This window comes from Taurulus bubalis (assembly GCF_910589615.1).
Source record: "Taurulus bubalis genome assembly, chromosome: 4".
Lineage (NCBI taxonomy): Eukaryota > Metazoa > Chordata > Actinopteri > Perciformes > Cottidae > Taurulus > Taurulus bubalis.
The window spans coordinates 15,706,131-15,723,953 of record NC_136592.1 but is presented as its reverse complement, the minus strand read 5'-3'; the positions used below and the strand labels follow the sequence as shown (position 1 = coordinate 15,723,953).

The 17,823-nt window shown below is 40.3% G+C and overlaps 2 protein-coding genes across 2 annotated transcripts; one reads left to right on the top strand and one right to left on the bottom strand.

The window, feature by feature from the left end:
* Positions 1 to 5,191: 5,191 nt before the first annotated feature.
* thap11 (THAP domain containing 11) lies at positions 5,192 to 6,035 on the bottom strand (the record flags this gene model as incomplete). Its single annotated transcript, XM_079216954.1, has 1 exon — positions 5,192 to 6,035. The coding sequence occupies exon 1, from the start codon at positions 6,020 to 6,022 to the stop codon at positions 5,192 to 5,194; it is 831 nt and encodes a 276-aa protein (XP_079073080.1). The 5' UTR covers positions 6,023 to 6,035.
* Positions 6,036 to 12,319: 6,284 nt separating this feature from the next.
* Positions 12,320 to 14,853, top strand: gfod2 (glucose-fructose oxidoreductase domain containing 2; the record flags this gene model as incomplete). The annotated part of the gene is made up of 2 exons (XM_079217589.1): positions 12,320 to 12,572; positions 13,952 to 14,853. 2 exons carry the CDS (start codon positions 12,320 to 12,322, stop codon positions 14,851 to 14,853), a joined length of 1,155 nt encoding a protein of 384 aa, XP_079073715.1.
* Between the last annotated feature and the right edge of the window lie 2,970 nt (positions 14,854 to 17,823).

Below are 17,823 nucleotides of genomic sequence, written 5' to 3'. Positions count from 1 at the left end.
TGTTGGTTCCACGAGTCCCGTGGAGCTGAGTCCCACCTCTGAACCAGAGGCTTTGATGTGAAGCTCCCAAGTCCAAAGAGTCCAAAGTTGCTGCTTTAAAATGTGATGTGCTCTGCTATCCGTTGGGAATTCATCAGATTGCAAAAGCACAGCAATGCACCGTGGCACAACCCGGCTGGATTAACTGTGAAAGGAGCTGTTGCATCGCAGAGAGTAAGAGGATGCTGTGTGTGTGCGTGTCATGCATGTGCACTAGGGAGGGGCATGAGGCGAGAGCCGTAGAGAGCTCAGAGGCAGCAGACCGATGACAGCGTCACAACACAGCAGACTGGATTAGAGAGTACTCATTTCCGGTCTTTAGTAAGTGCATTTATTTGAAACACAAATGCATTATATACGTCATCATTTTTTACCACCTCTGTCTTGTTCACACACTTACCTGCTGCAAAAACTTGATTTTACGACCCAACAAGGAGTTTGTCACACATGAAAGTAAAGGAAAACATTATCAGCAGTGTCAGGAGGATTTTCGTATTTATGTGGACAGATGGATGAAGTCCCACTGAGGATAAGAGAATCCAGCTCACCTGGGAGTCCAACACAGACGCAAAGCACCCTCTGAGAATAGCAGCGACCCACGAGGATCATCCACAGCTATGTGGGTCATGATGGGTTATTGAAAAGCGCTGTATGCGTTCAACACGACACACACTACACATGCAGAACCACATTTTTGATGATTGATGATTGTAAACCATCTACCTTAATCCCAATTTCTCTTACTTGAGTTTGTGTCTTGCATCCCCCTCATCTTCCTCTCGGCCTCCAAATCCCCTCATACACCCCCAGATGGCTCACACTCTGTGCATTAGTATAAATCCCTGTTCACATCTGTATACTGACACAGGAGGAATGGTAACCATTGTTAATCTGTGGCTTAAAACAACCATCAACTGCAGAATAATCTGTCTGCATCTGAAGCTGCTGGCCTGAATCAATACATCATCGGAACTTCGGCAGCAATTCCAGCTGTGCTTCTTCCTTCAAACGTCAGGTTTTTGTACTTTCTTACCTCCCAGATGCGCACAGGATCAATTGAGCTGGATGTGAGAAGTCTGTGAAACACAGGACTTGTGTTGTTGTTACATGTTGATGCAACTGTATGCAAAGAATGCCTGGGGCACGAGTCCTGTGCGACACCCCGGGCCTCATGCTTCACTGTAGTATTCAAGGAGACACTGGGGCTGTTTTTCATTGTTGGCCCTGAAAGTAGTGCCATTTCAGAACAATCTTAAGGCTGCAGTATACAGCAATATTTCAGATAATAGTGGACTTCCAACTTCATGTCAAATGTTTGGTTTTCATTTTAAATCCACACAGAAAGGTCCATGAAGGAAAAAAACTAAAAACGGTCAATGCTTTTTCTAGTATGGTGTGGAAGAACCCTGAGCTCAAACCCATCCAACACCTATCGGATGTACTGGAGTACCGACTGTGAGCATTATTGTCCAACATCAGTGGCTGACCTCACGGATGTTCTTATGGTTGAAGTGTCCACATACTTTTACCAATGCAGTGCAAATCATCATGCAAATGTCTTGTTAACTCAGAAGCATCCCTCCTCATTATAATGTTTTACAACCGGAAAGGTGCCATCTTATTGTCCCTTTTTCTATATAGTAGTTTTACTGCAGGTTGTGTCAAAGAGTCCAGATACATACAGACGTGTGAAGTGTTGCATTAATTGTCCTCCTCCCAGCACAACCAAAGAACTCAAAACACAAACAAACTCATCTTAACTGGGCCTGTTCTGACGCTTGAGTTTTCCAGTTATGTGTGGTCTACAGAATCCCAAATTCTGCAGTCGCATATATATGTGGGCTATATATTATATATGCTATATATGCTTTTAGGTTGTAGAAAGTGCTCTTCACAAATATGTTATTTTGTATGATAGGATTTGTTTATGAGAAAAAGATCCCTCTTAGCAACAGTTGAATAAGAATAGAAGGAATCACTGGTCATGAATTCAGTCAAATGAATTGGAAGCTTAGCATCAAAAAGGGCACAAAAATGACTAAAATTGTTTTGAATATTAACAGGTGTGTTAATATTATTTATACAATATATATATATATATATATATATGGAATGTTTGATTTTTTTGGTGACAATACTTTTCCCAACACGTTACTTTAAGTATGAACATATTTTCAACACTATTTTATTAATTCAACAAAAGAAGCCATTTTTTTTATGTTTTCTAAACACAAGAACATGCAGAATTTTGAATCAAATCAGTAAATATCTGATGACGTAATAAGAAAGGCCAAGCTTAACGCGACCTGAAAGCTTCATTCATTTTAGTGTTTACTGTATTAATCAGGACAGATACAACCCTTTAAACGCGTCAGCTCGTGGTTTTCTACATGGTTCAAGAATGTTGATTTGCATGGAACGAGAAAATAATGTGCAAACAATTCCTGTGTCCTGTGACAGACTGTTGGTCTGAGGGTTTCTACAGCAGACAATCAGAAGTCTTTAGAGAATTCCTGCTGATGGTAAAAGGCATGCGAAGTGTGTCACATTCTATTTAGAAAATATTGTGGCAGTGTCCACTGTTTAACATTTTCTCCTTATAACAATATAAAAAACAAACTGTCATTCTGCCTGTTTTGTTATCAAAATACCTTGAATAGCCCTAAAGAGATGTACTACAACGGCAACCTGTTTTTCCAGGCACAGATGTACTTCCCATACGTAGTCTGATGTCAAACACTGGATTTCAGGATTACATATTGCATACACTGTTTTACTTCATTACACTAGAATGTAAACACAGCGGTGGTAAATGGCAGCAGCCATTCAAAGGGAAGATAGAGTTGAGCAAATTTGATCGACAGCCTTGGATTAAGGCATTATGCAACACTGTTGGGAGCAAAAAAAAAAAAATCCCAGATGAGATTAGGATCTGGATCCTCGCTCTATGCAATGCTCTCCGTCCATCCATTCATCCGGCTCTCCCTCTTTCTCCGCTTCATGTGACACATTATCACGGCAGGTGTTCGAAATGACAGATTTTAAGTTTGCGTTGAGTAACTGCTTAACAATCACATTAATACATTCAACATTTCACTGCTTTAATATGAGTAACAATAAAGCAAATGACCATCCAAGCTGCCAACACACAGACGGATAAATTAGGCTGTAAAAACAGGAGCTAAACCTCCTGCTATTCAAGCTTTTATGCCACCGCCATCTAGAGGGAGAAAGTCATGCTGCAACATCTGACACATTTTACCACTGGTTATTGTCTTCTATCAACCTATGAAATAAATCAAGTAAATAAACAAAAACAAGCAGACACTGTAGTGGTGCTCTCACTGAAACAATAGTGCTGAAATCATAGAAAAACAAGATAAACACTTGCTGAGTGTGGTTTTTCAAATGTGACAATTTGCCGCGTTAAAAACTACCTTTTTTAACCAATAGAAGAAATCTCAGGACACAGTTGTGTCTTGTAATAGACACTTTTCATTATAATCGGACATCGCCTGGCCGAACCAATTCATTAATCTGCTAGTGTAATCTCTGCATAACTCCATAATAAAGCTAACCCTAATTTACAATCCTAACAAAGACATTAACAGGAGTATCAGTGCTTTTTTGTTGTTTCTCAACAAATAACTCCCAAGTACAAGTAATATTTCAGAAGCAAGCTCTAATGATGGGTTGCACACTTTATCACTTTGATCACATTCATCTTAATAAGGCAATATCTTTATCAGGACACTCTCTTAACACTGACTGAGTAGCTAAATGTTGAGTGAGGCTTTCAGCACCAGGTCACCCAACAGGGCAGAAACCCTGAGATTTGAGACTTTATGATTTGCTATGATGCAAACTGTATTACTTTTTCCACAACTCAAAACAGATGGAAATAAATACTTCTAAAGCTTAATTTATTGGAAATTCCAAATATGGTCGTCGTTCCTCAGAAAAAGTCCAAACAAGAAGCCGAGACAGATGACTGGGTTGAGCTATGAACCCTCAATTTAAAAAGGTAAAAGCTATAAAAAATACTTCAGGACCTTCTGACTCACCACTTTGTAACAACACTGGATAAAAATCAGGAAACATGTCATGAACTGAGAAATTATTCAGTGGATATCAGCACCATTTCAAAATTAAATTTACTTCAAAATTAGAGCATAGCTGTCAGACCAAACATCAGAAATGTATGTAACATCCTGTGTATAAAACACGTGTGCACAGGACAGATAATGCAGCCACCACACGTCTGTGTGGAGAAACATCGCACAAATTAAACACACTGAAACAAGCAGGTGCTGTTTCAACAACCTCTGCGGCAGACAGGCATGTTCAAGTTGCATAAAGTATCTTAAGAAAATGTATTCCTTTGTACTTCTCTTCAGATGTCCTTAAAACCCCAAAAGGTTGAGCAAAGTAAACTTAATGCATGTCATCAAGAAACACATTTTGATAAGATTACATCTTTTGAGTGCCCCTTCAAGTTTTAAGGAATTCCTTTCATTCCATTTGCTGTTGATCAAATGTCTTTCACCACAAAAATAAAAAAGGACAGCAACTTAAGGTATCTTTAAAGGCAACTCAGATAAAGTTGTTTCATTGACCAAGAATAGTGTTCATGTTCACAAGAAATCCTTTCGATGCTTCATCTTGGCAAGCTTTACCTCTGCAAATCTACAGTGAGGCGTGTCTTGCAACAGCATCCTAAATTAAATTCACAAGCAAGGAACTAGACATATTATAAGATCAATCTTAAAGACAACACTTTCTATGCAACGAGGCAGTTTTGAGCATATTCCTCATCAGTCCTGTTATTATTTTGTGTGTTAGCCTGCCTAAATTGTGAGTCTTGGTTAAATGAACAAAATGCATTCTTGGTTTAGCTGTATGTGAATATGGGACTGTGCATGATCCTAGTTACCAACGATGTTGTTATTATCGCCTAAGCTACATAAACTAGCCAGCCAACTTTCTCTTTACCACAGGCCAACAACAAATCAGCTCCACTTGTGGAAAATGCATTGTCATCGCTCGTGGGTTTATACAAAATAGGTCTGGCTCTGCTGCCTTCAAAACCCCTAGGTGTCCTCTCCGTTAGTCTGAGTCTCTGTAACGGATCGTCTCCGTTGATGTCCACCCATCAGATTTTCTTCCGGACGCTAAAAGCCACAGAGTTTCCGTACAGCAGCCGGTCCCGCTCCCGCACCTCCTCCTGCAGCTTGGCCTCGGTCACCCGCAGCTGGCGGATGGACGCCTTCATCTCCTTCATCTTCACCTCCATCAGAGCGATGATGTCCCGCTGCTCGTTCAGCTTCCGCAGCAGCTCGGTCGACGTGGTGCCGGTGGTCAGAGAGTACGAGTGGTCCAGCGGGCTGCTGGTCACACTGACGTACTGCACGGCCGGCTGGTGCGCGGCGGTGGACGCGGTGTCCACCGAGGAGTCGTCGGCGGTCAGCTCGTCGGCGCTGCCCGCGGTGTAACACGTCCCCTCCGACTGCGCGGGCAGCCGCGCCGTGCCCAGGTACTCCCCGTTCTGGCCGATCTGAACCACGGTGATGCTGTCATCGCTCGCCTCGCCGCCAGCGTTGCCCTCGGCTCCTTCCGCCGTGCTGCCCAGGACATTGCTGAGCACAACCCCGGAGGTGGCTGCAGCGGCGGGCGCAGGAACCGCCGCGGACACTTTCCTGCCTCTGCCGCGCCGACTCCTGCGCTCATTGACGCCGCGCAGCGGGAAGAGGGACGGGACTCGGATGGTGTAGGTCTTCCTCCCGCCGGCGAAATGCACACTGCAGACTCGGTGTCCCGTGGTGGGTTGGAAGGTGCTGAAGCAGCCGCTGACCCCGGCCCGGGAGATGTTCCTCAGCCACAGCTCCCTCAGCGTGGTGTCTTTAGGAAACGTGTAGAAGCGCAGGTCCCGGTCCCGGTGCGAGTTGTTGTAGCACCCAGGGACACAGCACGTGAACCCGGGCATGTTTACTTCAACACCGAGGCCAAACGCACGGTCTTCCAATTAAGTTTAGGTTATTTTATTGTTGTTTCTTTATTCTATGCGTTGTTATCCAGCTCAGTGGCCTACAAGCGGAACTACACGTCCCACAACGCTAACAACTTCCTGTTTATTTATTTTTTACCAAAAGAGAGCCGCTTTTCTTCGTGCGACGATTGAATCCACCTTCATTTATCCGGATTCGACGCATGCAGAGCTCTTACTTATGCTGAATTCGAGGCTGATATTTTATTTTCGGTGGTAAATGTCTCGGTTTGTTCTTCGCGGTGTTATCAAGCCCGCCGTCCTCCACTGAGAACTAAAAGTCCCATAATGCCTTGCGCTTCCTGTCCAGGTCCGTCAGTAAACTAGCGCCCCTGCTGGTCAGTCGCTGGTCAGTCACTTTGTGGGAAATCATTCTCTCTTAGTTCATTCATTAATTAAAACACAAGCACATATAAACAAATTAAAACATTTCTGAGTGATCATGTTTCTGAGGAAAATACTTTAATTGTCTGCTTTTATTTGTGCAGATACCATTTTCCGTGCATAACATAACAGTTTATTCAGGTTCTGCACACCCACACAGATGTTTTCAATTACACTGGCTTATTAAAGCGTTAGTCAGGTAAAGTTAGAGAACACTCATAGAAAGATGTTGCTTACATTGGAGATTATAAACGGTTTGACACAGTGTATCACTCAGCACTTTACTTCTGGTGATCCCTTTATGGGCTGTTCGTCCCTGGCCGCTAAGAGAAGGCAACTTTTGCTCCCATTTGTTTAATTAGTGCGCTTGACAAGCCTAATTCAAGAGACCATCAATTTGAATGCCATAGTTTCTTTAAGAAAATTAAATTATATGTTAAATATATTTCATGTCAAGGTATGTGAATGCTTTAAATAGTGATAATACATTTTAGTTTGAATGTGTAATTGTTGATTTGTTACAATTGATTATTGATGATGGTTGCAGTTTTTGTATTGTTTTCTGATTTTAAATCATTGTATTTATGATATGACTATTAGTGGTTGATGTTTTATTTTCTTATTTGTTTTGTGATCATACAATTAATGTATTTATGCATAAAGGGCAATATTGGAAAATATCTTGGTCTCACTGGGTCAGTTCAATAAAGTTGAACAAAAAAAATATGTTTGGGGAACTACCATGATGTAAACAAACTCCATTAACTAGCGTAATAGCCTAATAGAGGTCTAATTAGGGTTAAGTAAAAACCCTGAAGGTGGACCATGAAGCTTTCCAGAATGTTAATGAAGCTGGTAAATATCCACATCCTCATACGGAACACACATAAACCCAAATTAGAAGTGTTCAATATCATACAAAAACTGAATGCAGCCAATTTTATAATAGTTCTAAAATAATTTCCTCCACCACATGCATGTAGACTGCAAAGCAAAGCAATTTTCAGTAGGGGCAGATTACAGTCTGACCCAGAGATACATCCTTTGATGGAATTTGAGAAGTTTTAAGTCAGGTAGATCTTTTTATGGTACAGAAAACAGTTTAAGGAAGTTAATTTAGCTTCAGATCTTATTGCCAAATGTCAAAGGATATTATCAAAAGAAACAACTTAAAAATTTAAGCAAACTGTTTTCAACAAAATAAACTGGAGTATCTGGAACAGGTGGTGGAGAGGAGGACACTGAAGAAACTTTTGTCCATATTGGACAACCCGGACCACCCTCTCCACCACCTACTGCAGGGTCATCGGAGCACTTTCTCCAAGAGATTCCTCACGCTCCGCTGCAACAAGGACCGTTACAGGAGAACATTCCTGCCTACGGCAATGCGACTTTACAACAAGTCACCGCTTGCTAGATCCTCTGTGGATTAATTATCACTGTACACGTGTATGCTTATTACACTTTACATACATACTTTACATTTTGCACTATCTATTGTTTACATTGAATTTGATTAATTAATGAATATACTCTGCAGCTGTAAATATATTTCATTCCAGTTAGTTGTATTCTATTTTATTGTGTATATTTATATATGTACATATATATATATATATATATATATATATATATATATATATATATTACTTTATTTTAATTTAATTTAATTTTCTTTCATCCCTGTTGCTTCTTTATATGTTTTATCTTGTGTGTTTATTTGTATCTTCAAGTTGTAAGGCGCTACTATGACAACAAATTTCCCCTTGGGGATTAATAAAGTATATATATATATATATATATATATATATATATATATATATATATATATATATATATGTATATATATATATATATATATATATATATATATATATATATATATATATATATATATATATATGCTTACAAAACATACTTTATGCAAATGAGCACTACAGTTGTGTAACTCCAATAGTGTTAATCAATGTATAATTGGTATGCTCTGAGACCAGGGAATTGAAAACCAAAGTGATCAGCATGACATGTGTGAAGCACACACAAACACACCTTGTAGTTATTTTCTGAAATAGAGTGAGTAAATACTCATGAAATATAGCCTAATAGGGCTACGTCCTACACATTGATAGACACCTGTCAGTCAGTGTGTAATTTACCGCACAATTCATTCCACATAAACCATAATAGGCCTGTTAAAATGTATTTTTAAGTCATAGCAATGTCATATTAAAACGTAACTTGTAGAAGTAGTAAGAGCCAAATGTGGTGATGAAACTATGTTACTATATATGTACACTGGGTGGCGCTGTTCGGTGGTCCTGGGCTTGTCTACTCTTTATAGCCAATTAGAGCATTATTGACGGCAGGTGTTGGACCCCGGAAAGGACAAAGGGTTTTAACCGCTTTCGCGGTAGGACTGTTATGCTTTGAACAACCTAGCGTTAATTGTTGACATCAAGGGTGTATGTTATACCACGGCCGAAGAGAATAAAACTATCTCATACATCACATGTCCGTGGATGATTTATCTGATCAAAGTGAACGCAAGGAATTGAGGCACAACAAGAGCGTGTCAGTCAGATCGAACAAGAGGGAAAACACTTCAGTAGCCCAAGTATCAGACTGGGCTCCTTTAACACACCACAAACTAAACCTAAAAACAAACATTGAGTCAGTTTTCAAAGATGGCTACCATACTGAATCATGTTAATGAAGCTGGTAAATATCCACATCCTCATACGGAACACACATAAACCCAAATTAGAAGTGTTCAATATCATACAAAAACTGAATGCAGCCAATTTTATAATAGTTCTAAAATAATTTCCTCCACCACATGCATGTAGACTGCAAAGCAAAGCAATTTTCAGTAAATGTTAGGCCTAAAAGTAGTATCTTATAATATTATATCAAGCATCCATGGAGGATAAAATGAGTCCATATCCCATTTGACAGAATGTTAATACTGAAAGGAAATACAAGCTCTTGTTTAATTTAAATTCCACCCAATTTGGAATCGGTTTCCTTCCAGTGCTTTTCCAATTTTGCCATCTGAAACAGAACATTAAAATCATGCTTGTCTGCATGTGGTTATCCACCTGATGGCCTTGTAGACTCCTCCTTTGTGATTGAACCTGGTAACAACCACAAAAAGGCCCAAATCTCAAGATGTACTGGTTTGGATGTCATCTTTCCCATCATCCACATACAACTATTACTGCATCTGTCAGACACATCTGGATATAATCCACATGTCAAACACTTCTCTGCATATTAGCGGACACATCTGTAGTTTCATATTTTAGATATTTAAATTTCATCTAAAAAAAACAACTTAATTTGTGGCTGTTATTTACATTCGTTGGGGCAACGCCATACATCGAGTCCAGCTTGTGTACCCTTTCCTTTATTCTCCGCATCAGGACTAAGACCTCACGCCACACTAACAGTTTCTTCCCGTCGGCAGTCGGGCTCATCAATAGAGCCCGGGTTCCCCACTGACTGACTCTATCACAGGACTATTCTAGGACCATTTTTTCGGACCATTTATATTTATTTTTATTCCTTTCTCTCCTACTACCGGTCACTCCACTGCACAATTCATATTTAAACACTCATGCCACATACACTTAACTTTAACTTTAACTTAAACACACAAGTCACTTTAACATGCCACATACACTTAACTTTAACTTTAACTTAAACACACACGTCACTTTAACATACACTTACATTAATGTTATCTGTTGTCTGAGCACTGATTTAGACATCATTGCACTGTTGCTGTCGTTGATTGTTGTTTGTCTCGTCTAATGTCTAATGCAGTGATTTTCAACCACTGTGCCGTGGCACACCAGTGTGCCATGAGAGATAGTCAGGTGTGCCGTGGTAAAATGTCCAATTTTACTTATTCAGCCCCAAAAAATATTATTTAGTTTCCGCAAATCATTTTCCATTGTTGACCGTCTGAGCCTGCAATATAGTCGCTGGCCTAGTAATTAAATACTCTTCCATGCCAGTAGGTAGCGCAATAATTATCTACCATATATGCTGTATTATGCTACAATGTGGCATTTTGTAACTTTTTTAGTTGTTGGTGTGCCGCGGGATTTTTTTTATTGAAGAAAATGTGCCGCGGCTCAAAAAAGGTTGAAAAACACTGGTCTAATGTATGCACCTTCCGCCTAACTAAATTCCTCGTTTGTGCAAACATTCCTGGCAATAAACGGTTTCTGATTCTGATTCTGATTCTGGCGAACCATCTATGCTCTTGTAGTGTCTCTGTCTGTCCACACGGTCCGCTGTCTACCCTTTCCTGTATTCTCCTCTAGTGGTCCATCTTTACTCTTGTAATGTCTCTGTCCCTACACACGGTCCGCTGTCTACACTTTCGTGTATTTTCCTCTAGTGACCCATCTTTACTCTTGTAGTGTCTCTGTCCCTCCACACGGTCCGCTGTCTACACTTTCGTGTATTCTCCTTTAGTGACCCATCTTTACTCTTGTAGTGTGTCAGTCCCTCCACACGATCCCTCTGCCGTTGCTACTGAAGTTACCATTAGCAACTGGGCAGCACACGACGGAACACCTTCAGCCGCTGCTGACAATGTCCTGGTGAATACAGCAGGTAGATAACGTTCCATTTAAATACGAGTTGTTGTACACACCACAGTTAAATACCATCAGATTGATTTACTTTGGGTAATAACTATGTAAAGTAGCTCCGTTAATCGGGGACTGTTTGAGTCTACTTTGCGGACGCCTGGCCCGGCTAGCTGAACGTGCTAGCTAATGTTATGAGTCGTCTAACTAGCTTATTAGTGTGTGTGGACCTGGGCTACCCGGAGCATTATCCGCTCATATTAGTTACATTTGTGGCCACTTTTCGCAAGTTTGTGTTATCGTTAAAATACGGCTGGGACCCTCTGACTATGGATCATGACTGCAGCGATGGTGGCTTTGTTATCTGACCAGCCGACAGCAGCACAGCGCGGCTAGGTGACGTCCAGCGGGGTCTGTGTCTCAGAAGAACGCTTCATCTGCTGTCAGCCTGGGAAATGGATGTCTGTGGTGGTGCAAAGTGGCAAAGCGAGATCTTATATTGTACGGCTACAGGGAGACAAGTGAGGCAGACTGTGAGCTCTTGTCAGCTCCTACCTCCACCCTCCCATAGATACGACTGTGGGCAGGTGCCCCACCACTCAAACCCGTTAACAGCAAGTACATGCACGAATGAAATCCACAGCAGTCGCAGGTCCATAACAGATGACCTGTATGAGGACAAACAGACAGACATATATTGCTACAGAGGTAAAGGTGACGTTGACTTTCGGTGGGTGTGGAACATATGAGGAATGGCATGTTAACTATGCAGCAGGACACAGTGTAAGTAGCTGTCGGAGATTACTGATAAGAAAAACTGGTCTAGACCTCTAACAGACATGTTGGTCCTGTTTGTTGATACAGTCACTAGATATATATGTTGTCCTATCAGACAAATTATTGTCTGTGGTTTGGTTTATTGTAACATTTTGATATAGATTAGCCTTATGGTCTGTTCCTGAATCCTGTATTACAGTAAAGGGATTTTCTGAATGTACCTGCTTTAGCTGAATGAACAATGAATGTTTACATGCATGGTCATTATTGCTCACCTTAAGTTCAACTATTGTATCAAAACAACATGATTTAGAACAAAAAAGGGTGATATTCATTGTTGTCAATGTCACATAGCGTTATTGGTCTTTTCTTATACTTTTACAGGTACAGTAAGCTCTCCTGGAATTTTAGGATCTTGGGATGCTGGTGAGGTGAGCCATGGTTAACACGTAAGGTCACAGTGAGTGGCACTGCCATGTTGCCAGGAGTCGGTGTATTTGGCACGGGCAGCACTGCTCGAGTGCTTGTCCCGTTGTTGAAAGCTGAAGGCTTTGAGGTTCATGCACTCTGGGGGCGAAGTGAAGAGGAAGCGTGCTGCTTGGCAAGAGAGCTTGACATCCCATTTCATACCAGCCGATCTGATGACGTCCTGCTGCACCAAGACGTCGACCTTGTTTGTATCTATATACCACCCTCAATGACAAGACAGATTGCTGTCAAAGCACTAGGTAAGAGGTCATAAACACAAATTCACTTTTACTAAAATGCAGATTTTTTTTTTTTACTTTTGTCATGCTGTCTTGTTTAAAGTATATAACTTGCACTTTTACCCTAACATTTGTGCTAAGCCTACATACATTCACACTATCATAATTCATGAAACATACAGCATTGCAATTCATTTTCTTTTCTTTCTTGATCACACTCAAATAAGATTTTGGAAGTTTTCTTCCAATATGCCAAGTCTTACATCCCAGTTTCCACTGACACTATATTACCATTTACACAAACTGCTAATGTGATCAGACCTGGGTGTGGCAGGTTAGCTCTGCAATAGATATGAACATTTTGACTGCAATAAAGGGACTCCCCAAAGGATGCATGTACTGAAAATGTAACCTCTCTGGGTTCATCATTGAGATGTGATTAATAGTGATCATAGCTTTTTTTTTTTAAATCAATCAAATGAGGGGGGAAAAAGACAAAACGAACCGTACCGACAAAAGCGTGAAAGTCCTCACAGTTCACATTTGCTACCAGCACATTAAAACAAACATGATCAACACGTTGTCTTATCAGAGGAGAGTAGATCTATAAAGTTAACTTACTGTATCTGATGGAATTCCTTAGTGTTGACCTCAGCTTCCTGTTTTAGTTGCAACTTCCTGAGTGTGTCCCCGCCAAAGGACTTATCCACGGCAATACTTCCAAGGGGAACTGAGGCTGGCGATCACCATATACACACACCTTATGTGCTATCACAAAGCACTGAGGCACAAAGTCTGCCCTACATCTTCAAATCATATTTAATAGACACTTCATTGCCATTTTAAAAGGTACACCCAGCTAAAACAAATGCACTCTAATCAACAGTTTTACAAATTGGCATTGAATCAAAGTTTTTGTTTAACTTTGTCTACCCTGATTGATATAAAGGGAGGCTAGGTTCACTGAATGTGAAACCTAAATTGTGTGTAAAGCTTAATTACTAATTGAAGGTAGATCAAGAGCCATAGTGAGTGAACATGATAAGATTATTTCAAAGAAGGAAATCAGTTGTTTTTGTTTAGACAACCAAATATCTTAAAAGGTGTTCATGTGGGGGTGGGAGATTTGCCAGATTGTATCTTTGACATGTGAGTATTTTCATTTCACTTTATGTCCCAGTCATAGAGTGCTGCAGGGATGACATATTCCGCCCAGCCAACCCAGAAGTTAGCATTGCAGTGGTTCCCTCAAAAAAAAAAATTCTGTGGCAAACTAACGTTTATGATACTTGCACGTTTTGTTCAGCAAGAGAATCTTTACACATTTGAAGCATAGATTATATATTGAATTCAGTTTATCTAGAGAATGATAACATCTGCCTTTCCCTCTCTCTTTGCAGGTATCGGTAAGAATGTTGTGTGTGAGAAAGCTGCAACTGCTGTGGATTCATTCAAGATGGTGACTGCAGCCAGATACTACCCACAGCTGCTCAGCATTATGGGTAATACCCTGCGCTTCCTGCCAGCTTTTGTAGCAATGCGCCAGCTGCTGGCGGAGGGATACGTTGGAGAAATCCAGGTGTGTGATGTCCGAGTCTATGGCCCCAGCCTCCTGGATCAGTCTTACGGCTGGACATGTGAGGAGCTGATGGGAGGAGGCGGTCTGCACACTGTCGGCTCTTCCATCATTGACCTTTTAAGTTACTTAACCGGTGCTCGAGCCCATCGTGTTCATGGCTTACTGCGGACCTTTGTACAACAAAATGGTTTGATCCGAGGCATCCGCCGCGTCACCAGCGATGATTTCTGCTTCTTCCAAATGTTGATGGGTGGAACTGGGTCCAGCTCTGGTGGCGTATGTTGCACTGTGACCCTGAATTTCAACATGCCAGGGTCATTTGTGCATGAGGTTATGGTAGTTGGATCCACTGGGAGACTGGTTGCCAGGGGCGCAGAGCTGTATGGTCAACACAATGGGAGTAAAGGTGAGGAGCTGTTGCTCGGCGACAGTGGGTGGGTGGGACCAGAGGTGAAAGAGATGCCCCTGCCTCACCTGCGGGGGCTGAGCGCCATGGTTAAGGCACTGAGACAGTCTTTTCAGTCTCACGAGGAGCGCAGGTCATGGGCACGAGGACCGGTTGCCATGGCACCAACATTTGAGGATGGTCTCTATGTGCAGACGGTGGTCGAGGCTGTGAAACGGTCCAGCTGTAGTGGAGAATGGGAGTGTGTTGAGATCATGAGTCAGGAGCCAGATCCAAATCACAACCTGTGTGAGGCTCTGCAGAGAAATAAGAACTAAATATTATATTATTAAGTATTTATACACCCAGTGCAACTTCTACATGCGTCTGACAAAACTGGGCTCTGAATGTTTTTCCTTTGATTCAGTTTACCTTACCCATGACTACTTTTTGAATTTTCACATTCTGTCACATATTGAGCAGAATACTTTAATTTAGAAAACATGACTGTGTAGTGGATGTTTGTACCCTCACAGTTATGATTTGTTTGTACACTAAGTTTGTTACCACAGCTCCATTATTCTGATTCCCAACAAAAGAAATATATAAATAGCTACCTGCTTCCATTTACACGTTTATCTACCTTTGCCTCGCCAAACGGTCGACACAGTTGTTCTCACTGAAGCTTGAAGTCATGGAGTCATGACTCCAAATTCCCTGCTAAATGAGGTTGATGTATGACACCTGTCAGAAAGGCACCACACCTATGTCAAATATTGGCCAAGAGCAAAATTCCATGGCAGTCAAAAAACAACCGTTCAATGGATGGCTGTCCCTTTTACTCACTTTCATTATCACGTCAGGATACAGTTCTGTATTTTAAGAAACATGCAGGTTTTTACTGATAATCAGTGATAGATCAAATAAGCGTATACTTCATCTTTGACATTAAACAAGAGCACAGCTCTTCCTGAGGTATGCCAGAACGTTTGTGAATATTTCCTCTTTAAAAGGTGTTTATTTATATTTAATTTGTTCTAAGTGGTCAGTGATTAAAGTGTTTGCCAGAGTTTACAAATACCACCAATAAATGGTTGAATAGGCATTAACACAATCAAAACAAAGTTGTGAAGTTAGTGCAAAGGCATGAAGACCAATTGTTGAGCCAAGCCATTCATTTAGTAAGGTTTAGTAATGTGGCTCATTAAAAGGCAACTGTAAGTGTACAGTTCAACCAAGGAAACATTTGCTTTTATTTTGTACATAACATTTTGATATAGGTGTTCATTTATTCCCAACATAGCACCTTATTCTGAAAGGAAGCATTTAGTTTGGGAATGTATGTAAATATCAAAGCATGAGGATTATTTGATTAACAAAACACGACTGGCAGAATTCAAATGATATTACATTGGGGCTCAGCCTCTATAAACTTCTGAATAATGGAGCTGTGCAGAGTTTTGTTTTATTTTTATTTTTTGTACTGTGTGATAATAAGCAACCAGTCAAAGATTCAAGAGGGGCTTGTAGGTGTTAATGTTATGACCCAACATGGCATACATAAGATACCAGGGATTGAGTAAAATAAGCTATGTAGAAAACTGAATAATAAAAAGTCTAATTTGCAGCATTGCCCCTCAAAATGCCCGATTCTTAAATCTTAAATCTTTAATTCGGCTGGAGAGATATTTCCTTCTTCACAGACAAAACAGCTATGAGCTGGAATTCTTGACTGCTACAGTATAACAGTAGTGACTTGTTTTCATAGTGGAAAAAGTATCTAAACCTTAAACCACTCATAGGTCATCCATATGTTCAATCATTATTTCATCTAAATGTACTACTGGGCTTTAATCAGAGTGACGCAATGTTTTTATAATATAAAACGTTGGCTGAATCAAATGGAACATATAGAAGGACAAAGGTGAAGTGGATTCAGAGGAAGGTTTGGTACCCGTTTTCCACTGTGAAAACTCCCCAATGGTAATCTATGTCACCACCGAAATTGACTTTGAAGAAGGAAACTACCATCTTTTAGAAGCCACCTGTCAAGTTTACACATGACGTTTACAGGATGAGCATTTGATGCTCAAATTATAGATTTTGAGGTGGAATATCGCATTAAATATTACGTGACTAGAAACAGACTTGTTCTAGAAATTACAGATTAGTGACCTTGCATTGTTAAACTATCAGACATTTTAGATGCAAACTCTGAGAGTATTTGACAACTAAATTTAGTTTAAAAGGTTTGTTTACATGTATTATCTGTTTAAGTCATTTCATATGTTTTTATACTTAGGTTTTGTTTCATGCGATCTATGCATTTAAAGTTATTGCAGATGTTTAAAATCAAGAGTGGAGACTCAATCCACCCTCATACACCGTTTATCCTTAAACCTTACTGATCTTTTAATTGAGTAGAACCACTGGACTAATTTGCTCAGACAAAGAGAAGGAAGTGTTAAACAGTTTGCGGTTGTTTTAGTAGTCACTCACTGCATCTCAGCTCTGCTGAATATCCTGAATAATGTTGGGTCTCGGTGCTCCTACTGCTGAGACAGGAAGTGAAGACAGAAACAGTGTGTTGCTTTGATTTGATTGGTCTGTTCCCTTCATAGACCTACGCAGAATCTGCAAATAGGGATACATTCACTTTACACGCTTACCTCACGCTATCCCAACAGTGCTTTACAAACAACATTAATCAAGTTTACATTAAGAGTCTTTATAAAACACATCACATTTGCCCGCAGGTTGTTCCATAACCCACCACTATTAAAATGCATTCCAACTAAGTTTTCACCTTCTTGTTGCTCTTGTTTTGTTTTTTTGCACTGATAAAATGGCACATATTTAATATGCAGTGTGGTGCAAGGAAGACTTTTTTGTATTTATTTATGTCTTGGTGTGGAGAAAGTTCCCCTTCCTTTTATTCTGTTCAGTGTTTTTGTTTTCATCCTGTGGATTTCAGTTGTAATATTTATCTTGTTTAAAGTTTAAGTTGCAAAACTGTACTGTTCATCCACCTGACAGATATTTCCTTAAATAAATACAATTTAGTGTCATTGATCAACTTCAGTTTATTTATTTTGTAAAGACAAAAGTGCCACTTAACTGCCAAGTCTTTGTGCATTGAAACCATAGAACATAGTTGTTTTTAACATAATCTAATATTTTGTACTGAGCTAGCAGCATGCTAATCTTTACCTATAATCAGCCTGAATAATCCTTTTCAAACATATTAACTGCATATTTAAATATGTTACATCATGCCTTGTCCCTCATTTCCAGAGTCATAATTTCTC